This window comes from Hippocampus comes, unplaced genomic scaffold (assembly GCF_001891065.2).
Source record: "Hippocampus comes isolate QL1 unplaced genomic scaffold, H_comes_QL1_v1.1 scaffold29, whole genome shotgun sequence".
NCBI classification, from domain to species: Eukaryota; Metazoa; Chordata; class Actinopteri; order Syngnathiformes; family Syngnathidae; genus Hippocampus; species Hippocampus comes.
The window spans coordinates 530,719-554,731 of NW_017805820.1; the positions used below are offsets into that span (position 1 = coordinate 530,719).

At 40.5% G+C, this 24,013-nt stretch overlaps 1 protein-coding gene across 1 annotated transcript; it reads right to left on the reverse strand.

The window, feature by feature from the left end:
• Positions 1-129: 129 nt before the first annotated feature.
• Positions 130-23,804, reverse strand: LOC109525405 (lissencephaly-1 homolog). Its single transcript, XM_019885849.1, has 11 exons — positions 23,622-23,804; positions 16,579-16,868; positions 11,954-12,038; positions 8,380-8,454; positions 7,941-8,147; positions 5,859-6,027; positions 5,065-5,167; positions 4,736-4,964; positions 3,930-4,031; positions 3,622-3,778; positions 130-2,898 (listed from the first exon to the last, which is right to left on the reverse strand). Exons 2-11 carry the CDS (start codon positions 16,608-16,610, stop codon positions 2,825-2,827), a joined length of 1,233 nt encoding a protein of 410 aa, XP_019741408.1. The 5' UTR covers positions 16,611-16,868; positions 23,622-23,804; the 3' UTR covers positions 130-2,824.
• Between the last annotated feature and the right edge of the window lie 209 nt (positions 23,805-24,013).

Below are 24,013 nucleotides of genomic sequence, written 5' to 3' on the forward strand. Positions count from 1 at the left end.
ACGGCGTGCCACTTAAAATTCAACGTTTTACGGAATAAAATCAAATGCGACTCTTCCTCCGAGTTATGACGTGTTCCAGAACATCTCTAGTGAATCGCACACCCACCAAAAAACACACAATTACACAAATAATGCAATTTGTTTTTATTATATTGCAAACAATAATGACATCCAGGTATATTAACAGTAGCGTGAAGAGTGAGACCATAATAGTGAAAACATCATGAACTCTCAAGTAAGAGCTTGTTGTGCAGTCTGAAGCCCTCAATGAGGTTCACACGCATGTTAGAGAGGACTGGTTGACTTGAGGCAGAAATGACACACAGACAGCAAAAACTCAGTCAGGCCACTCATAAGCCAGACCAGAGAGCAAAAGGATTGCTTGGGAAAGGAGAAACTTTGCATTCAACGCAGCAGCTCTGATCCATAAATTCTTAGAAAAAGAGCTCCCAAATGTCGTATCAATCTTCTATTCAACATCTTTCATTTAAAATCAAATGGAGGAATAGTATAATAAGGCCTGACATGTCTTCGTGTGGCCCTGAGGGTGCGAGCATATTTTTCTAAAATTGGTCACAATGCTGGACCAAATGAGGCTGGTTTCTTGGTTAAACCAGATTATATTGACTTTTTTTGGTATCAGCTTTGAACACAATACTTTGTCATTCTCATGCCAAATTCAACTATTTTCCCACTACAAGTCAGGCAGAAGATACCTAAGGGATAGGTGTAACACTCCCTTTAAAATTGAGATTTCTCCTTTGGATCATCCTGGTCTGACTCACTGTCTTTGAATGTGTAGGGTTGAGGGGTGGGATGTTGGTGGAAGAGCCACACACAAAAAAAAAAAAAAAAAAAAAACAGTCCATTCATCAAGAGAGGGATTGAGTAGTCTAAACATACTAGGCCATCCTCTTCTCAGCACCAGTCATACTACTGTCTCAGTTAAGCCACTGTGTACCTTTAAATGTGTTTAGACAACTCAGCCTCTGATGTAGGTAACCATGCAGCAGCACTATATATCAACAGATCATGTTTTACACCGCGAGCAGGAGCTTCAGCACCAAAGCACCACATTCAGTACACAGTTGAAAAGAAAACTGCAGCAAAGAAGCTAATGAATTTATTGAAGCAATCAAATTCTTTATAAGCCAAGAACTTCAATTGGAAAATATGTTTTAGCAATTATCAACATCAGTAAATTTGTTTTGGATCATTATGACAGGTCCAAAGATTTGGTGGAAACGGGGGTGTGCAAGATAAATGAACCATAGCCTTAGATCATTCATTTCATACGAGGGGAAAGTAATGGTTGGTTATGTATATTTTTTATTCCATTCTATCCGCTGTTCTTCCCAGTTAAACATGAGAAGAATCCCACTCAGAAACATGTCAAATGGTCTGGGGAGTTTGTCGGTAGAGATGCTTATATTACAGAGAAGATATGAAGCAGATCACTTAGGATGTCCGCAACTAACAATTTCTCAGGAGACTAAAACTACCCCCACTTTCATTCAGGTCATCCTTTGACACATTACAAAACTGCCAAATGGCTTAACTAGCTAAATTTACACTTCATATTTTCACAGAAAACCAATTTAACTTATTTTTATTGAGCTGAACATCTTTTTCACCCGTCAGAAATTAAGATATCGTTGCAAATTCCAAGTATCAAACCTGGGAGTCATGTTGACTCTTCATGCTTTTTCCTTTCCTCTTTTTGTAAGAGAAAGTTCATGTTTGTAGCCATTACAGGCCCCAAGCGACAACTATTTATCTTTAGTCTATACATCCTTCCTACATTACACAAACACCATAGCAGGGCAAAATTGCTGGGAGCTGAGGGGTAAATGGAGGTAAGAGGAAGCGATCTTACAAAAGAGACACCCCCAGCATCTTTTATCTAGTGCTCAAAATTAGAAATTGTGTAATCCCTGATCTCCACTCAGGCACGCACACCGACAGCCTCCACCAAACGTCAGCAAATAGCTCAGCGGTGCTATTCTTAATAGGATGGTTCACCTAAAGTCTAATATTTGTTCATATGCCACCATGACAAGAGTCAAAGCTGCAGTTTATCCACCCCCTACTCACCCTCCCCCGAGGTCCAAAGACAACTGTTGGAAAAATGGTATATACAACCATTAAAATATGAGCAAGCTCCACATGAACAGAAATTGTATGCACACTTAAGAAATGATGGTATAAAGCTACAGATTATTTCAATAACAAAGGCCGACAGACAGTCTCATCATATATGCTTTTTCTGCCTGATTGCTCAACGGTTTTAACAAGCTAGGCACCATCAGACTAGGACAGCAACGGAGAGAGAAAGAGAGGGAAGGGAAAAAAAGTTCTAAAAAAAATGGACGAAAATAATCTTACACATAAAGACACTGTCATTTCTTAAATTATTTTTTTGTGCCCTACATCAAAAACATCTGCCTTCGGTTGGTCAGTAAGGCTGCGTGACAGACGGCCAGCCCTGTGTTAAACCTATGGTTCTTCTAGACGTTATGCAAATTTACAGTATACAAGTTTTGATTACCATGCAAGAATACTTTTTTTTTGTGTAACATTTAATATCTTGATCTACATCCAGGAATAATTTACACAGAGGGGGCAGATTATTAGACCAGAGAGCGCGCAATGGGTAAGTAACCATAGTGGCAGGTGCAGCCGAAGGAGATGAAGATGTGCAGGTGAAGTTTAGCTTAGGTGAGAGGGGGTTTGGGGGCGGGGCTGTAATGACAGGGTGGGTGGGAGAGGATCCAGAAGACCATCTGGGTAGTCGGGGTGCTGGTCCAATCTTTGGAGGTCCTACTCAGCGGCACTCCCACACTTTTACTGTCTGATCTACACTCCCAGTGACCACATAAGGAGCAGCCTTGTGGAAATCTGAAATGAACAAAGATCACAACAAAAGTGCATTACATGACGTTTACATAGACAATCATAGGTAATAAATGCAAACTTTATGATCAATTATAGTGCAACACATGGAAAATGCAACGTTCACTTGAAAGGGAGGCCTTCTAAATGCTGAGGTCTAAATGCTTGCCTAAGGAGCATGACAGCATGAGAATTATTATTCTGTGTAATGATGTAATGTGTTCCTGCTCATGTGCGCGATTTCTGTTCATGTGTCCATTTCCACTTGGTTCCTGCAACCCGCCAATATACTACTTCAGACCGAATGTGAAATATCATGATGCGCCGGATGTCTCGTACGTGTTCACCGTGTTTGTTTGCAGGAGGGAGTGACTTCACTTTGCTTCAAGTGGACAAGAGGAGGAGTACTCGTCCATTGTCCAAAACAGTTTACACACCGTCAATCAGTCTGGTGACCAACGGTGCGTTACACGACAGAGACATTTACCATAGCATATTGACATGCTTCAATCAGAGCGAATCCAGTCACTTTTCAAAAAAATATATTTTTCAGCCTTGAATAATAAACCAGAAGTACTGAATTTGTTTTATTTTTTATTCTTTCATCTGTGTGGTGCGGTCAAAAATGGCCCGTGGCCCCACGGTGGTTGGGGAACATTGGTATAAGCTACTGGCAAGGACAGCAGCTGAAGACATAATGTCAGGGTATAGGAGGGCAGGTGTGCTTACCCAAAGAGGTAACAAAGTGTTCGTGGGCACTCAGGGTTTTCATGCAGCGCTTGTTCTTGTAGTCCCAGATCCTTAAGGTCTTGTCATCTGCACAGGTCACAATAAACTTGCCTCCTGGGTGGAAAAGGAGACCACGCACCCAGTTGTCATGGCCGACCTGTGATACAGAAAAGACAGCATTCACAAATGAAGTAACTTGTGTTTGACTTACGAGAGAAAGACAGAAAGAAATAGAGAACGAAATACAGAAAGAAGGAAAGAAAGAAAAGAAAAATAGAAAACATTTATGCGCTTGAAATAGACCTCACCAGTGTCATAAGGCACATGCCTATGCTAACATCCCACAGCTTAATAGTTTTGTCTCTGGAGCCAGACAGGAGGAAAGGGCCTGGCTTACCACTCTTCTTGCTCTGGTTGGACAAAACACACACAAACAAACAAATCAATCTATGTGGTAAAATCACTGCAGGGTAAGTAACTCATTATTTGGTATGCTTGTATAGGTTTAGTCAAATAGATGCACAAAATAAATGTATGCGAAATCCATCTGGATCGTAATCTTCTACCAAACGAACACACACACACACACACACACACACACACACACACACACCACACACCACACACCACACACACACAGAAAATTTGCCAATCTTTTTTTGCCAATATGCTCACCCCGAGTTCCCCAATGATATACTCTGACGTGAAAGTTGCACTTGTAATTATGTTGAATAATTAAAGGATTATACATATTTATTTTCTTTTTTTTGACTCCAAACAAATGATCTTGTTTTGAAATCTGTTCAAGTGAATGCTTTATTGACCATTTAACCATGACCATGGAAAATGTCGATTTCAGGGGAATACCAGTCGAGAGCCCGCGAGTTGGACAACATCCAACACAGGCTTGTGTGAGCAAAGACTACAATGACTTAAACCGAGCAAATAATACTTAACGTCATCTTACCTGATGAACCAGCCTTTAAATCAAGAAACAAGGATACGATTGTGTCAAGCAAAAGGTTGTGTAAATAACTTCCCACTTGTGCAGTGAGCTCATCTTTTTTCCATACAATAATCCCTACTGATATTTAAGATCCAAGCAGGTCCTCACCTCAGAACCAGTGGCATCGAGTATGGTGGGATAAGCGCTCTCTGGCGCCCACGAGATGCACTCCACCACATGCTCATGCTCCCGCAGTTCAGCTTTGCACTCTTTGTTTGCCACAACCCACACGCGCACCGTTTGATCATTGGAGCAGCTGGCAACCAAAGTGCCATCCTGGTTGGGTCGCACCATGCGGACCCACTCCCTGTGGCCAGTGAAGGTCTTCACACAGTAACTGGTGGGCAAAAATACAGAGATGAATTACCAACCAGTGAATTTGACCAAAGAGAATGAATTTTGACATTTTCAAAGAATTCAGAATTCAAAGACATTACCCAGTTGCCACCTCCCACATCTTCATGGTTTTGTCCCTTGAGGCAGAAATAATGTGATCTCCATTGGGCATAATGGCTACAGAAGATACATTGTGGTCATGTCCTAAAAAACAGAGTTGGATGCGTAACTGGATCGGGATTCAGAGATTCAAGGGGGCGGAGAGTATGGGAGGGGTAATCAGGGTCGAACATTTGTGATTTAAGTCTCCAGCCACCAAAAGGGCAAGACGAATGAGGGGTTGCTTTTTTTGCCAGTGCTGCTCACAGGCAAAAAAAAAAGAAAAAAAAAAAAGAAAAAAAGCATTATTGGATTTAGTTACTCCAATATCATACGTTAATAGGTGGATCTAATTTGAGTTTTGAAGGTGCACGTGTGATAAATCAGAAAACTGGAAATCCCTGGATCAGAGAGACCTGAAAACTGGTACATGCATCAATCATCCCCTTTCCAACAGCGTGACTGATCATGCACATTAGTTATAACAACACAGTAGCTATAATTAAAATACTTAAGTGATTTTTCGAGAACAACACATTTTTTTGCTTCCCCAAAATGTATCCAAAATCAACATGAATTAATACACAAGGTCAACAAAAGCACAAAATTTATTCACATGTAGACGTTTACTGATACCTAGGGGTTGCGAAAAAGGTGTATTTTCGTTGCAATATTATATTTAATGTCCAATGTTACAAAATTATATCCAATAATGTGGTGGTTTTTACACAATTCCCCCATGTAACCCCTCATGTTTTTGTTTTTCTAACATAAGATGGCTTGTTAGAAAACCTACCATGCATAGTCCTGATGCACTCAAAACCTTGGAAGTCCCACAGCTTGATAGTCATGTCTGCAGAGCAGGATGCAAGCAGTTTTCCAGTCTGGTCAAAAGAGATGTCCTGCACGGAATCTGTGTGGCCCTTCAGTGTGCGTTCAAAGTCTCCGGTCTCATAGTCCCACACCTTAAGAGCACATGAGCAACTTAGACCACACAAGTCCACTTTACAAACTATGCAATTTCTGGAAAATCAGCTTCTATTAATTTCAAACTGAGACCATTTCCAAATACGAAATGTCTAATCCTCTGTACTCCCTCTGGGAATTTACCAGAAACTTTCCACACATTTACATTGTTAAATACAACAGACGAAAAAAAGTACAGCCTTAAAAGATCACATTAAAAAGTTCCAACAATAAGTTTGACTGGAGATTTCTAAAGGTCTCTATGGTCAAAATGTAATTTAGTACTAGTGAGGGGTCAAACTATTGTGGGCTAATATGGAGCACAGACAGTATAAGTGATCATCGGAGGGAGAGGGGTGGATTCAAGCCAAAGAAAGCCACTCATGTTTAGCTTTCAAGCAGGCAGTCACAGAGAGATACATTCTCCTCGCCTCATTGCTTTAGGTGGGGGGAGTTTATCCAGACGGTAATGGGAGACCCCACCGTCAATAATACAAACTCCACCGGTCCCTTCTTACTCCCCTTCCATTCCTAGAGGGGCTAAATATGCCAGATGGCGATGGTGAGGTACAAAATGCACAGATTCACTTGATCAGCACATTGTGCATTTCATCAGCATCTCGGGCAAATAAGGCTTTACAGCAACCTGTATCTTAAAGCTACCAGACAGACTGAGCATTATCACTGCCTTTTTTTTTTTTTGCGACTGATTATTAGGTGGGTGGTGGCACATTGCATAGTAAAAACACAAATGAATGAATGAAAAAAAAAATTGTTGCACATAATGTACTTTGTATATTCAGTTTAGTTTTCAGACTAAGGAGCTATTTTAGCTTGCGGTACTTGTCAAAACAATCTGAAGCATGCAAGTTCTACTCAGTTAAAAATTCAACAGGGCTCTTCAGAGGTAGAATAAGTAGGACACCGAATAAGTGCAGGCCAGGGGAAAGAGAGTGAGCCATAGAAGAAAGAGGTACAAGAGCAAAAGCAGGAGGGCGTAGCAGAATTTAAGATTTGGGCCCAGAGCCTTGCTCCTCTGATGGCGGGTGGGCTCGTGGTACAGATGCTTCTTAGGAGGAATGGAAATGTGGTACAATGCCAAGAGGAGCGATTGCATTGTGGGCAAACTGTGGTTTTGGAAAAGGGAAGATGATGCCAAAACAGGGATCTGAACTACTGCTATGTTGGTGTAGCCAAGGAGAAGACAACCATGTGCCCCATATTAATAAAATCTAAAGAACAAACAGCATAATAGAAGATTGAAATTGTCTGGTGAGGAACAGTCACTCCTTAGGCAAGATGGCAGAGTCAAGTTTGTACATTGATTCTAGGCATGCAAAGATGATGATACTGGTATAACAGTGCGCTCGAGAGAGGCAGACCAATTTTGAGGACTGCAGCATCATTTAAGAGAAAGTGAAAGTAACAACATTCAATAAGATTTCCGACACAACTGCCTGCAAGTTACTTCCATTTAGCGCTGTTATGTGTCAAATTCCCATTAATTTGTTCCTGCAAGCAACGTCAGCAGAAATATAGGCTTCCCTGCCCAAAATTGGTTTTGCATCGTCATGTCTTCTTACAACAATGACATCTTAGAAAGTCTGGCTCAGTATGTATATTTATGAGCATAAACCTCTATGTTGGCTACTGTCAACATTAGCAAACTATGATCTTTACAGTTTCAAACAAACCATAAATAATGAAGAGCAAAAGATTTTTTAAAACTAGAAAACAGATTTGAATGCCATTTTAAAGAGAAATAGTTTCCCACCTCTTTAAGATCGTTGCAGTAATGCACCAATGCAATGAGTGGCAAGATGTGGAAAGCTACTACGGACGCAAAACATTTGGAATATTCGAAAACGATACACAGAAAAAAAAATGTCTAGTGCCTTTCAGCCGCACTAACCTTTATTGTCGCATCCTCTGAAGCAGACACCATCACACTGAAGACTGGGTGGAAGATGACTCTGGTCACAGGACTGCGGTGACCACTAAGCGCATACCGTTCTGGAGGGCGTGGGACCCACTCTTTGGGGTCTCGCTTTTGACTAACTGGTCCACCCAGGGTGATTTCCTCCTTTGCTTCATTCAGTTTAGATTCAAGTTCCATAACCTACAACACAGACCAAGCAAGAATGTTAGAAGATGGAGGTGTATTCAAACAATTTGAAGACAAGTTTCAATATTCTTAAAAAGCTTTAGCAGTGTAATTTTGGCTTAATTTAGTGTTGTTAGGAGATTACTATGAATTAATAAAAGTAAAGTGGATTCAGGAGTGACATCACAAACTATTCACAAGACTGCAATCGACACAAACCTCCTTTGAAAGTGGCAAATAAACAAACCTTCTTTTGTAATCTGATGACTGAAGTCCATTTTTTTTCCAAAAGGCCGGCATACTTCTTGTCCAATTCTTCATTCTGTAAGGAGATGACATTTGAAAAATCATCAGAATCAAAAAAGGCCAGTGAGAATGGACCAGCTGGAGTGGCAAGCGAAGCACATGGCTTACATGAATGTATGTTGCACATACAGCGCATTTGACAATAAAATTGTACTTGACTTGACTTGATGAAAGAAAAAATTTACACGCACACACACACGTCCTGATCCTTCCTATAATTGCTCTCCTGCACACAAAGTTCATGCATTCTGCATAGTTGAACTGAGGAAGTTAACTTTATGCACATCTGCAAGACGTCTTGGCAACTCCTCTCAAAGTAGATTAAAAAAAAATTAATAATTTACATTAACAAATAACACAGATAAGGACAAGAGCAATTTCTTAAAAAATTACTATTAACAAATCACAGTTGCATTCTTTGCTTTAACTCATTTTGGATGTCAACATGACAAGTCTGTTGAATCATTTTTCATTGAATGACAAAAACATGTCAATAACTGTACAAATCAAAAGGCAAAACATTTTTATAAACAAACAAAAATGTAACGAAGGGTAATGAGTATAAATGGAACGAATCAGATCCACGAGATCAAACATTTTGGTTGGAAAATCAACTGTCACAGTTTCCCAGCATCTGTTGTCGACCATTAAAAATACAATAAAATAAAATGAAAAAATAAATACTCAATAAATCATATCACCTAATGCTTATAATGTGTGTGTTCACATTTTATGACAGGTGCTCTATTCATCAGCAAGGCTGTAAATTACAAAATTTGGGGTATTTTATTAATGAGAATCGATTTGTAAAGACTAGTGTAATAAGAATAAAGTTATAAAAACTGCATTCCTCTCCCTGTCTCTAGTTGGAGTCTCATTTACCCTCTCACTCATCACTGAAGGCATCAATATTGAGTGGTTGCATCCCTCCACAATTTCAGGATTTCTGCTTTTGTTCAAAGGCAAGGCTGACGAGCTAGCTGTGAAATTGGACGATCGTGGCAATCATCACCCTCACAGGGCTGTTAATGAGGCTTTTTAATGATTTCATAGTTACCAGCAGCCTCAAGGCACTGTGCGACGGAGGAGAATACAAAACTTCCGAAGAAAACTCATTTCCTTTATTTGTGAGTGTGTGTGTGTGTGTGTGTTCCCCAAACAAGCCTGCGATCATGTAATGGGCCATCTGCCTGGATGCTAAGCAACATACACGTGATGCACAAAAAGTGCCAGACTACACTGCAGGGTGCCAACCTCTTACCAATGGGCATTATGGATCCAAATGTCTAAGATAGGGATCTCCCCATCATGTTTTACCATCCCAGTTCGAATCCAAGTCTTAATCTATTTGTTCTCCAAAAATAAGGATATATTCAGTGCTTTTCCGATATCTCTAATTAAGGAGAAACTGGATGAAACAAAATAAACTCATTCACAGAATCAATGAAAACACACTATATAGCCTGGACACAATTTGAAGATCTACATTGTGAAATATTGCCGTAGAATATCGTTGTACAATGTTTTGCAGAAGATGCATGAAGCTATTTAAGATATAAAAAAAGGGCTTTATTTTTAAATCCCATAGCACCCACCCAAAGCCTTCAACTTCAGTTGCACCATCATTTAGAAACCTCTCATGAATCCTGCCACAAACTGCAAAGATTCATTAAAGTTGGATGCACTGTCACCTTCACTGCCGATTTTTAGTTTGCAGATACCTTAGAGCAGGGGTCCCCAACCGCCGGTCCGCGGACCGGTACCGGTCCGCAGGGCATTTGGTACCGGGCCGAACAGAAAGAACTTGCCTTAATTCCGTTTCATTTATTTCGGAATACGAAAATGTTTTATTTTGAAAAATTACCGGATTCTCCGTTACATCCGTCTGTGTCACGCTTGACACACGTCAAGCCGCGCTTCTCCGTCACGTGACCGATTACGCTAAAAACAAAACGCTAGAGCTCGCAAAATGAGTAATAAAACTGCTGGAGAGCGCAAATGACGGCGGCCTTAAAAGTACGTTCGAGACAACTGGGTTAAAGTTATGGCTGAATATTCTGAGATCGCCACAGTAGCACTGTTGCTATTTCCCACATGCTACCTGTGTGAGGAGGGGGTTTTCTGCAGCAACGGCGACTAAAACAAAATTACGAAGTAGACTGGACATAAAACACACACTTGAGGTGTCATTGTCTCCTATTACCCCGAGATGGGACCGTCTGGTTGCAGAAAATCAAGCTCGGGGCTGTGGTGAGTCGTCATTTTCATGCACTTTGAATTTGCGTTGTATCGTATTTTGAAGGCATTAAACATTACCATTGCGATCAGAGAGAGTGTTGCGGCCAGATTAGACGCTCCTTGTGTTTATTATGATATTTCGAAAACACCACAGTTTCCATGCAGCTCATACCATATTATTTTGTTGTATTATTTCCGCCACACCTTAAATGCCGGTCCCTGAAAATATTGTCTGACATAAACCGGTCCGTGGGGCAAAAAAGGTTGGGGACCCCTGCCTTAGAGAATTGTGTATGTTAAATTGCTCCATGTACAAGCCTTTGTATGCAGCTATGGCTGTTTGAAAGTGCTCTATAAATACAGTTGAGTTGAGAGAGTTGAGAATTCAAGATGGAAGCTAATGATGGTTATATAAGAGCTAGACTTTACACCGATCTGATCGGCTGGATCAAATCAGATCGGATTTTATGCAAAATCTGTGATCAAATGTAATCTCATTATTTGCTGATCGATCAATGTCAATGATCAAAAAGCTATGTTTATCTATTTTTAGCTTTGTCATTTAAGAAACAAGATTTTTGACTGTTTTTAATTACTTTCCCAAGATATGGTTGTCAAGCTTACGAAAGACTAGCTTTGTGGGGAGATCTTAAAACTTGTGGCATATAGTCGCTGTGGTCATGGTCGGTTCCTTTCCCGTAATAGTCTATTCACAGCTTCATCCAAAACTCTGCAGATTCTGAGTTGAGAACTATAAATAGGCTTTGTCCAACATGGAGTTGTGTTTGCAGGCTAAAACACATACAAAGACAACAGAAAGAGCAAAGTGTGCTGTGACATGGACAAGACGGCCATTATGCTTGTTAGTATCGAGGGGGACCGATACTGTTTGAGCTGATACCATTACGATTTACTTACTAAGGTCCTCAAACTTTAAACAGAAAAACATTGATACAGTTGAGACTTCGTCATTTAGGGTAGTGTATTTGCAGTATCATACCACAGAGGAAATCGGTTCTGGTACCGATTAGCAGCCTCACACAAGGACCACACAAGCAGCAGCTCTTTTCTGTGCAGCAATGCCAGTTGGTACAACAGTTACATATTGACAAGTTGCAGCACAATCTTTTAGTAGCGGCCAAAATTAATTTGTGGCACCCGCAAACAAGTAAATGCGAATGTGGGAAATACTGCACCTGTAATGGCTTATTTCGCATAAAATGTAAAACAACATCTAATCTAATCCTGACGATAAGATTGGTGTTGTGTCTACTTACCATGTCTAATTCTGCCTCCTTCTTGAATGTGGAATATGCTCCTTCATATCCATTGGAACGCAGATAATCAGCTATGGCTCGATTTCTGGAACAGACAAAGAGGATCCTTAACTAACGCCCTGATTACCATAACCAAGATGAGGGCTTAGTTACCATATGTGGAGCAAAGTACATGTATGTTGTTGGTACAGCAAGTATATGTATACACCTAAATGCATTGTCGCACCTACATTATATATTAGAATAACATTTATTGTGTATAAATCAGCGAAACGTGTACTACAAGTCTATAAATACATGTATGATTTGTGACAAGCTCCTACTATCTATCCAGCACAATGGATATCACATCTGCCTGCAGTCTATAATGAGCTCCTGTCCTGTGGCTGTGGGCAAATAACACAACACAGAATGAATCACTGTAATGGTGCATGGAGGGATGGGAGATCCCGGTGTGCATGCCCACCACCACCATCCAAGACAAAAACAAAAAATACACTTGAGGTGAACAAGCTGTTTGGCCATGACAATTTCATCAAGTCCATCACAAAATAAGTCATTTAATTAGAAAGCTGAAAGAAATGTGGTGAGATGTGTCAATAAAAAACAGGCGGATCGCAGACAGGCATTATTGCAGGCCCTCCAGAAAAGTCTTCAACAACAGCTATGAGCCTGCCATGAGGGAATCTCATCTAAATACACTTCAGGTAAACAAGCAAAACACAAGCTGAAACAGACAGGCATTCAATTCCTTCCGAGATTTAATTATGTCCAAACGCGAGAGTTTGAATGTTGGCTTTTACTTAATTTCCTGTCAGGGTACAAAATTCTGTGGCGTTGGGAAGTGATTTTTTTTTCAACCAAATGCTGCATTAACTCCAATATTAAATTCGGCTTTACAGGTACCACTTTGAGTGAAAGCCACTATTTGAGAAAATATCACATGCACCTGAAACTGAATTGTTATTTCCGTTTCAGTGAGTTAATTCAGGGCTGTTTTTAAAAAGAATGTAGCCTGTGACCGAGCTTGGCTCGATTCCATAGAATGAAATTGAGATATAGGTAGAGTGAGCGAGCGACTCAACTCGGGTAAACCCACTTGCACTCAGATATGAATTGCCCTTGAGCAAGGTACTACTTGCATGCAAGCCCATGTGTGTCAACAATGGTGTGTATTCATTATCATAGGTTATTAATGATTAAAGACAATTAGATTAATAAAATATATTTTTTGTTGAAATCAATTGCTCTTAGTATGAGAAAAAATAAAGGAAAGCAAACAAAGAAACTGCACCCCTCCAGCACTATATCACATTGGGTCTTGGGTTGTTTTATCCACCGCAAACACCACCAAAATTGAGGAAAAGCAGAACAAGAGAATATGATTGAAGGTGCCAATATGAAGGGGGAGGAAGTTACAATCTGTCAGACCAGTCTGTACTCCGTGCACCTCACCTTCTGCCAACCTGAATACCCATGACAACAAGAGGGGGGCACTAATTAGAGTTCAAGGTTAGCAGGTTATCTACCCTCCTGACAGGCTGCCCACTTAAAACACTCAGGGGGGGCCGACTTTGCGAGCGTACACATCTGAGAAATAGCATGGCAAGGTGGGATTAGCTAAAACAGAGGATTATTTGGGGTGGTGGGTGTGCGACACGAGTGGCTGCGTCCAAAAAGCTGCCCATGTCAACTTCAATTGATTTTGAATAATATAACTGCAATTTTTTTTCCTCAAACCACATAGCAAATGACTACAAAGTGAGCAAACAAAAAAGGCTCACCATCTTGAAAACAGTTTTAAATAAAAGTAGAGAGAATAAATTGAAAGCATGTCAGATGACATGAAGTCGTGTTGGTCTCTAGTGGCGTGACATGACAGTATCGGTATCACTTTCACAAGGCTACACTGGTTGTCACATTATCTGCCAGCACTCATCTCATTAACAGCAAGGCCAATTTATAACATCCTTTGTTAGTGATCAAATATATTTGTAAATATGCTTCAATGTCACGGAATTGCAGTCAATTCTTGCATTGGTACAATATCCTTGTTGTCTCCTCTGACAGTCTTTTTTGACAGCAAATTGCAGTTAAGGGGCAGGTTTTTGTCACGCAGCAGAAATTGTTCCGTTACAACTTCCCTACTATGTTAGCACAGGTTAGTGATGGACTTAAGTAAACGTTCGTTTCAGGGTGCCACCTTAATTCAAGGACCCCTGTATACTTTCTGCTTCTGTAATTCTCTTCATTCATCTACCTAGCAAGATAGCTTATTCAGTGTGCAATCACATCCAGAGGCTGATGTACACAAAGCACCTTATAACCAGAGCATGGGCGAGGGCCGTGGGCATATTCTTTGTTCAGAGAGGAGAAATTAAAATAAATAAAAAATAAATATTAAGTAAGGCGCCCATCATCACACGGGTGCCCGCCAGGTCTTTTCTGGAACTAACATGGTTGTGTTCTTCAGCTATTTTTACAACGCGCTTGGGGCAGTGAGTCCCCTGACCCTGTAAAGATACACAAATGCGCTTTTCATTGGTTATGGATTAAAAAAAATGAGTAGAAATAAAAAATGAGTTGTTTTCAATAGGTTACAGAATCACACAGCTGACTGTTCCTCCCCAAATAGTACCTTATTATTCGAAAAAATACCATTTAAAATATAAATATCTACCTTCAAGCTAAGGGACCTGAAATACCATTGGAGGAAAAAAATAGACATATCAATTCTTGGATGGAATTTAAGGTTAAAAGGGGCTTAAAATTGTACGATGCAAAGCAACCACATTCTGCACATATGACAACATTGTGGCTTCGTAGTAAAAGACTGGCCTGCCTGCAGTCCAGACCTGTCTTCCAATAAAAACGTGTGGCGCATTATGAAGCGTAAAATACAACAGAGAACCCCGATACTTCAGCATTATCGTATTTTCCGCACCTTAAGGCACACCTAAAAGCCTTAAATTTTCTCAAAAGTCATCCGTGCGCCTAATAATGCAGTTTGCTTTATGATTGCATTGAATTCCAAAATCTGTCATGCTGAGCGACTTCAGGAAGTGCTCCGCTTGAATGACGGTTGGGACACAGGGACATCATTCGCACACAACGTTCGTTGGCAGCGACAACCAATGAGAGAACATTACATGATATCTTCTGTTTCAAATTCAACATTGATTACGAGGAGCTCTTGCTTTGTGTTTGTTTTATGACAAAGCGTCATCTCACAATCCGCACAAGAACTACCATCTCAAAGCAACTGTTTTGTGTGGTCTATGTGCAGGAATAGACCGTTGCATCTTTTGTTGTGGAAATATGGTACATTAAATTTAAAAAAGTGTAACCCAGCCGCTGGGGGGCAGTGCCCTCCCCTGGGGGTGCACTGTTCCCCAGTGCCGGTCCCAAGCCCGGAGAAATGGGGAGGGTTGCGTCAGGAATGGCATCCGGCGTAAAACTTTTGCCAAGACGACCATGCGAGTTGGTAGGACGGTTTACAGGGGCGGATGGAAATTACTGACTCGCTGTGGCGACCCCTGAATAGGGACGTGCCGAAAGGAGAAGAAGAAATTTAAAAAAGTGTACAAATTGTCTCAAATGAATAGAGAAATGTACAAAAACACATATGCAATATATAAATATGTATACATGATAAACGTGGTCAATTTAGGTTATTTTTTTTTGTACTGAAACTCTTCATAGGTTTATCAATTACACAATTAATCGATGGAGCAATTGATAGGATAATCCCATTTTAAATGATTCGTTTCTGACAGCCCTACATCAGACTTAGAAAAGAGGAAGTTTTGGCTGGGGGTCTTGGAAGCTTCTTCTGAATAGTCCAGAGCTAATGAAAGCTTAGCATTCCAGAAGAGCTCCCCATACCAACAGGCCACACCCACAGCACTAATCTAAAAACATAGAATCATTGTTGGGAATGTTAGGCGCCTTGTCATGTATTGCACAAGTGGATGCATTCCACAATTCAGACCAGCCACCAGACCTCAGTCTTTTTTTTTTGGGGGGGGGGGGGGGGACATTTTATTTATTTCCTTACAAGCCCCTGCTTGGCATAACAAATGTTAGCAGAACCCAGAACCATAAGCAATGAAATTGTGCTAACAGAGCACTGACCAAAGGGGGAAACGAAGCAGCACGAGGTAATGATGACGTATGTAAACGAACACATATAACTGACCATTTATTGAGTCTGAAAAAACTATTGTGCCCATTTTTTGTCATTGAATGATAAGTCGATACGGTAATTATCGTGACAGGCCTTTATGCAACACTATACAATATCAGCGTCACACTTTATTTTATACTGCCATTCAGCTGGGGCACATAAATCCCGAGGTTCTTCATTTAAATAATTCTGAAAAGGTTTCAAATATTGACATTTGTCAAAATTTTACATGCTGCATGTTTTGAAAGCAGTTAAATTGTGACAAAAATCATTTTATTTAACTCGCTGAAGGTTGTGTTAAACCTAACCCAATCCAAAGTTTACTCATTCAGACAATAAAATGACAAACTGAACTTCATTAAGAGGAGACATGACTTTGACATAACATTAAGATTCAGCACTACTCGTGTCGTGAAAAAAATGTGTATTGACCACTTACAGTTCATCTCGTTGCCGTTGTGAAAGCACCATGGTGACAGGATGGTGTGGGCGGGGCAAGGAGAGACCAGTTGGTAATAGATGATGTAGCTGCCGCGCTCTCCTCAGTCAGGAGTTGAGCTATGCGGATCCGAGCAACGCGAGCAAGGGTGAGCCGTGTACTCCTATAGCGTCAGTTAGCGTAGTCCCAACACCGCCTCAGATAGAGTGGGGACCACAGGAATCGGGCCCCCTGGGGATGAGAGAAGTGGAGAGTCTGCAGACGAGTCAACACCCGAGTCTACACTGCATCTGAAAAGGAGAAAGGGAGGTCTGTATTAGGTATGCATGGCAGATAACATGAAGGGTGGGTGGGGGTGGAAAAAATGTACAGGTCAAAGAACTGCTGCATCAATTCCCACAATAGTTTAAATACAGATAAAATGCATGGAAACAGCTTATTCTACCAGCAGGTCAATGCAGCACTCAGAAAATATTAGTTGAGAGCCCATTTATTAGAAAAATGACATGAAGCCATCCACCTAACAAAGTGAACTCAATCACTTATTCCATGGATTTTTAGATGCTCTCAAAACAAGCCATCCACTGTAACAATACATTCCAGGTTGCTCCTGCTGCAAATTCCTGTGCAAGAGTTGACCCAGATTTGTTGGGTGACAAATTTCCCATCGCAGTCTGCTGAGAAAATACCAACAATAAAAATAAATAAATAAATAAAGAAATACCGGCTGCACGCTCGTCAAATTCCAACACGTCATCGTGTCATTATCACACCTCCTCAAGAACTGCCGAGCAGAGTGATGAATGGGGAAATCACAATGAGCTGACAGCACAGCTTTTACTCGGGCGAGGGTCAATATATTATCAATTGGGGGATATTTTTGCCAAGTACATGAAATGCAGCGGGGTTAAAATAGGACTATTTACATACTGCCTTGTAAAAACACAAAACTAAAGAGCCAACGCTACGCTAAGACCTCTTAGTCTACTGGAACCACAATGACTAATTCTCCAACTAACCAGGAAAAAAATGGATACATAATCACTTGCTTTCTCGTTTACATATGCATGTTTTTTGTGTTGCATTACATACAGTAGATATCACTTAAAAAAAAAAAAAAAAAAGTACAGATACTTCATTTACATCCATATCAACTGAACCTTACAATGTGTGCCTCAGGTGCATAATTTAGTCAGCAGACACAAATTTTACATTTGTGACAATGGATAAGGGATCGTTATAAAGGAGCAGTGGAGAAGAGGACTGCTTTTCCCAAGTGTAGCAGTCTCCCATGTATTTCGCACTCGTTTTTCTTTCCAATACAAGTGACAGGAAGCACCAAGGCGGCAGACATTTTTTCACTGTTTAGCAGCCAGCTCGACTGAACTGATCAAGCTACAAATATAGAATGCGTTTGCTTATCCACTTGCACTAACTGACATTTGCACACTGCAGAGAACCTGCTCCACAGGAGCAACTGACACACTAGCTGACAGTTAAATACTGAGCTGTGATGTCAGCACCTGAAACTGGTCCAAAAAACAGCTTACCTCTCATACAGTGTTGATTACAGCATGCCGGGAGTTTCTGGATGTTTCCCAACAAATTCGCGGTGGTTCACGGTCACAAAAATACCACAACACTAGGTCTGAATAATTTTAGGAAATGACTTGAGTTGAGATTTTCCTGACATAACTGCGATTTTGATTCAATCCATGATTTTCGTTAACTCAAGCCTCGATGCAATAAAGTTTTAAAAATAGTTAATGATTAATGCGCAGACAATAAATAGGCTGCGTGAGGGAGGCAGTCCTTTTTCTAGGTTTTCAAAATGGTTGAATAGAACAAGACCGACTGCTTGCTGTGATGTATGTATAAATATGGAATTATCTGTAATAGAGTATGTAAATCTGTTTGGGTTTTTTTTTAAAACAAAAAATGATCTACATTTTGTACTAATGACCTAGCCTGGCAAGCCGCACCCACAAAGTGGGTCTGGAGACCAAGCCTTTCACCGAGGCTGGGCCTGGAGTTCAAAACTGTCTTAATTGATTTACTTGCTGTGACGTATCCCGAGTGAGCAGCGTCATTCTTAGGGCACCGCAGTCAATCCTCGCAACATTCAAAATGGCGCTTGAGAGAGACAATAGTTTGTTTCATTCAGTATTAAACTCAGTTTAAAAAAACTGAAATACAGAGTGAATAAAATCCCAGCAGCTGACGACACATATATCATGGTATAAATTAAACAGTAACGGTGAGTGTGAAAATCATAATACAAATACTTCTGAATGGGTTATTTAAATGTCAAAAGTAAATATTTCCTTTAAAAAGGTTAATTCACTCTGTTTCTTGTCATTAAAATTTTACATTTTCATGTAAAAAAAAAAAAAAGATTGCTTTTTCTTATAATAAAATCAACTGAACAAATCAAAACACAAAGTCCCTTAGCTAAAGGTAAATTGATTGAGATCTCAAAACGCTGGATTTTATGGTGCTGATAAAAGTATATAACACATTGTTGATGTTATAAATATGTAATATTTATAATATGTATGCCGTTGCCAAGTAAGTTCCTTGTCATGGCTGACGTCATTTATGAGCGATTCTTTTCTGGTTTGTGAGCGTAAGATGTAGCTGTTGTCCTATTTTATCTCCAGATACTAGCGATTAGCATTAGTGTCTCTGTTGTCTCATCCTCTTTCTCCTGGCTCATTGTGTTGAATGCTTAGCGACTTCTCGTCCGCCTTAAATCCTTTATCAAATTGAGCAGCGAACATATGCAACTGTTTGCGAAGTGGGCAAAACGCGCATACACGTTGGGGTCATCTGGGTCGCAAATGTTCAACAGACGTTTTCTAACAGTTTTTGTGTTTTTTTGGGGTTTTTTTTTTTCCTCGTAGCGAGGGAATTTTGAACTTGTTTTCTCGAACATCTTAAGATTTCAGACATGCATTTTTTCTTGTTCAGCAGCAAACAGTCAAAGTATTCATAACGTCAGACTTTCAATGAATGTTCAACGAATATTGAACTTTCAATGAATAGCTAAAACCACCGGTCACCCGATTGACTGCTGAAGTTCATGCATTTTTTTTGTAATCATGTAAACATTACATATAATATTCAATGATTATCAGCGTGCTTTTTTGAATATTTTTTTCCCGAATGCATTTCAGTGGACGTCAGTTATACGTGGATTTTTGCTCTTCATGGGCTGGGCTGTGAATGAAGGGCGTTGACTGTAGTACATATAGATATTTCTTTTAAAGAGATATATTGTTCCATCTTCTGATTGAATTGATGATCAGTTATTGTTTTTTTCCCGCCCAAACTCACTGATGGGCCCCAAAATCCTGATTGTGTGAAGTCTCGAAATTGCACGGTCTGAGATCACGATTTTGAAAACAATACAATCAAATAAATCAGTTGAACTGGCTGAGCTCAAAGGTGGGAAAGGAGTGATAGTGGAGGGGGAATAATCTGCAGTCAAGGTGCATCCATAAATCTGCTTGTTCATTCCTGCGATTGATTCTGTCTGTGTCTCAGCGGGAATCATCCTAGAAATGGTGCAGAGTGCTCTGGGGGTGTCATTTAATTCTCAGATTTATCCCACCGGGTCAGTGTTGCTGAAAAGATTTTGAGATGAATAACAGAGAACATCCTGTCACTTTAAGAAGAAGCAGCCGGCCACCAAGTCACAACTGGACTGAGCCACACCCAATGCATTACGGAGCACATATTTGTGGCGTTACGTCAGTGGTCCCAAACCACTGGCCCAATTGGTACCAGGCCGCACCGAGACAGACCCCCCCCTTTTGTGTGTGTGGGGTGGCGGGCAGCCATCTCCCCCACCCCGTTCATTACCTTTCAAAGGACAATATAAGTAGAGCTGGGTGATTATTTAATGGAGCAAAGTGATATTACATGACCAGCACCATCAGACGCAGCAGAAATGTGCGTAACTGCAGCCAATCAGAGTGCGGCTTTTCCTTCTAACTTTGCTTTGCAAGCTGAAGTCAGCAGAATACGTTAAGAAATAAAAGAAGAAGCAGTAAACAATAAGAGCAACAATAACCCAACACCCAACTAAACGCACAGCTGATGGGCGGCCATGACTTGGTGTCATCTCCCAAAGATGAAGAAGCTATTTTGACATGGGAAGTAACTCTCCATCGCTTTTGTGGACCAGAGCAACATGAAGGTCCGTGACGCAAAAAAGTTGGCGACCACTGCTTTATGTCATCAAGCTTACAACATGGTCTTGAACAGTTCAAGAGAGCGGGCCTTCTTAATGCATGGGTTACGTCAACCAAATGGAAGCATGTAAAGCAAGGATAATGAGGAACTTGTCACATGATTACTTTTGTGAAGTGAAAAATAATTTAAACAAACAACATACAACCGTACCTTATTACTGTTATTTTGGGGGGAGGCAGCGGCAAAGGTTTGCAAGTGTTTGTGATTGGAGCGGATGTTTTTTTTTTTTTTTGGTCAGGGTTTATTCAAGGACACAAAGATGTTTGCAAACAGTTCTAGCAGTCGCAGTTTTTCCTCTCACCAAATTTTGAACATGGTCAAAATTTCTTTGTGACAAGAAATCCTTCGCAAACCCTCACCGCTCAGTGAGATACGGGCTTAACACATCATTTACACAAACTGACATGCTACTACCAAAAAAATAAATAAATCCAAACACCAAATCACTTTAAAATCAGATATAACATCTAAGTGGAGATAGTAATATAAGAAATACAGTGTACACAGATGCAGGAGTATATCTTACATATTCCCTTTTTTCTTCAGACCTTGTGCAATTTCGGTGATCAGCATTCTCCTTCTTCAGAGACGTTTGTAAGCACTTGACCTGTCAGCAGGCAGATTTGACAGGCGGCATGCGAGGAAAGTCAAGCGACACCAAAACTGCACAATATCTGAACAAAGTATTTTATTTGTGTGTGTTAGTTTATGTAATTGTAGTTGTAAATTGTACAATTGTGATGTTGAAATAATCAAATAAAATGGATATAATGTATTTTTTTTTGTCACCCAAAATGTGTCAGTCTGTGACAGCCTAGCAAGACATCATACATTTAGTGAGACTTTCAACCCTAGGCAGGCCAAAGATGGAGAAATCTTCAGATCCACACATGCATGTGAGCAGCTATTTGCCACCATGAACAATGATAAAAACAAACACCCCTAAAGCCTCACAGACAGAAGCTTACAGTTCTGCATAGTGATGAAGGTGACTTCCTACAGCCATGCTTTGCAGATGCTGCACGTAAAGGTTCAGGAGTAAAAGTCGCATTAACCAGGTAAAATAAATATTCAGGCAGTCATTTAGCAAATATTTATTTCATTGTTCAGTGAAATAGTGCTCTTTTTTCCCCCATTGTATTTTTAATTTTAGATTTTTTTTGAGAGTTCAAAATGTGCTCATTTAATAAATAACATTTAATTTTGTCAAGCATGGATGGACTGCATGGATTTCATATGTCACACACTATTTAGCAAGTGTAAAGAGATAGCTAGATATATATAAAAAACAAAATGTTATTTATATATGTAAAATTGATCGATATAGATATATAATGGCGAACATCTTTCAGATGTTAAAAAGTGTTTACAGCTCTCAGTGTTATTTTTTTCCATAGAAACAGGGTCGAAATGGCTCTGAGTGTAAAAGTTCGCCGACCCCCCTCCCCCCAGCACTCGACCATGCCACTTAATGGCACACACCAACAATTAAATACGACAATGTGAAAATTTCAGCTTCATTGCACTTTAGATAACTCGTTTATTTCTTCACATTCTCTTTGTGATATATCGTTTTTGTATTTTACAATGCAATTTTATTTTACTTTACTCAAAACGTAAAACAAAAAAATTATATTTCTTTGAGGGCTGGCACAGATTAAGTGCATTTCAATTGGGAACATAGTATTATAAATCAGGCTACCACGCCCGATCGACAAATTCTCATTAAATTACCCCTCCCCCCAACAACTGTAAAAGATCATGAGAAAAATCTGATGTCATTTCGCAATGGAATCGCTGCTCTGGGTGAAAAAAGATGCAATCCTTTTGGTTTTCAATCTCGGAATCAGGACCGAGCAAACCCGTAAAGGGGAAATGAGTTTGGTAAAGCGAAGACGCAATTCCAAGACCATCATCGACTAGCATGCGCTCCACCCTGATTTCCTCCCACACATGACGAGGGAGCTCCAGCTGAGCCAGCCCGACGCCCACCGGTGAGACAGCAAACAACCATGTCGTTCACGGACAACCAAATACCAATTGTATATCCACTATATAAATCTGCATCAATGTAGATGCAATTTACACAACCAGAACCGATGTTTAAGGGCGAAAATTACCGGACGCCCTTCCTCCATGCTAACATCCGACTTAGCAGTGAAGCTAATCAGCAGGGTGTAGACTACAACACATTCGAATTATGTCTAGCGGTGGCCACTTCTGGAATAAATTTATCTTGAGCGGCAGTGACGTAGTTGTCAAACGGCACGGACTCGGCTTCAAATCATTTTTTGTAATGACAACGCCAAAAGCAACAGCGCCCTTCCAGCCCAGCCCAGTGACATGTTGTCATGTCGTTAGCACACATAGCGTTTATTAAACCACATATGACTAAATAAGATCCTACATGTGAACTATGCTAGCTAATTAGGTGAATGTGAACCTTACCCTCATTAGCTTACTGGTGATGCAGTCAGAAAGTTAGCTTTAATGTTAGCTCGTTATATGAACGCAGACGGTAGTGCCGTTATGCACTCGAGTTCAATTTGCGACATTTAACATGTTCACTGAGGCCAAATACTTGAGAATAAAGTCAACGTTGCATGTATTTACACGGGAATAAAGTGCGACGCTGACATGCTACCTGCTGCTTCAGACCAAGCGGCCTAGCCGCCATTTTGAGGCATAAAAGGAGGTGCAAAAAAATACAGCCACATCGTCATTTTCCCCACCTAACGTCAGATTCCTTCGACCATCGACCGGCTTCGTAGACTAGCACAACTTACCCTATTGTCTCTGTCCGCGAATATCCACACCAGTCTCCGGTGGCAACACAATCCAGCAGGGCGTGAAATGTGCGCTCCAAATTGAGATCTTGTTAGCTGGAGGTAAACTGCGCCCCTCTCGTGTCTCCGGCGCCGCTCGCTTGTTTTTTCGTAGGCTACTGCATTCGCCTTGTCTCGGGGGCGCGCACTGAGCTCGCGTTCATGAAGAAGCGGGAGCGCGCACGTCCTTGACATCAGAAAATAAAAAAGTACAACCTTTGGCGCCGTTTTATACGTTGATTTGAAACACTTAACATCAATTTGCGCGCATTGCGAATGTAAATCCAAACGTTTTTATTTTTAGTTTCTTTTTAACGGATTCACTACTCCATGATTCGTACGCCGTGTTCTTC

What these genes read in the sequence shown, in the direction of transcription:
- LOC109525405 (XM_019885849.1), bottom strand. Translation starts at nt 16,610, where the DNA reads ATGGTGCTTTCACAACGGCAACGAGATGAACT. An exon ending in GTGCATCAGGACTATGCATG is followed by an intron (nt 5,168 to 5,858) that starts GTAGGTTTTCTA and finishes TCTGTTTTTTAG; the next exon opens with GACATGACCACAATGTATCT. An exon ending in TCGATGCCACTGGTTCTGAG is followed by an intron (nt 4,032 to 4,735) that starts GTGAGGACCTGC and finishes TTGTCCAACCAG; the next exon opens with AGCAAGAAGAGTGGTAAGCC.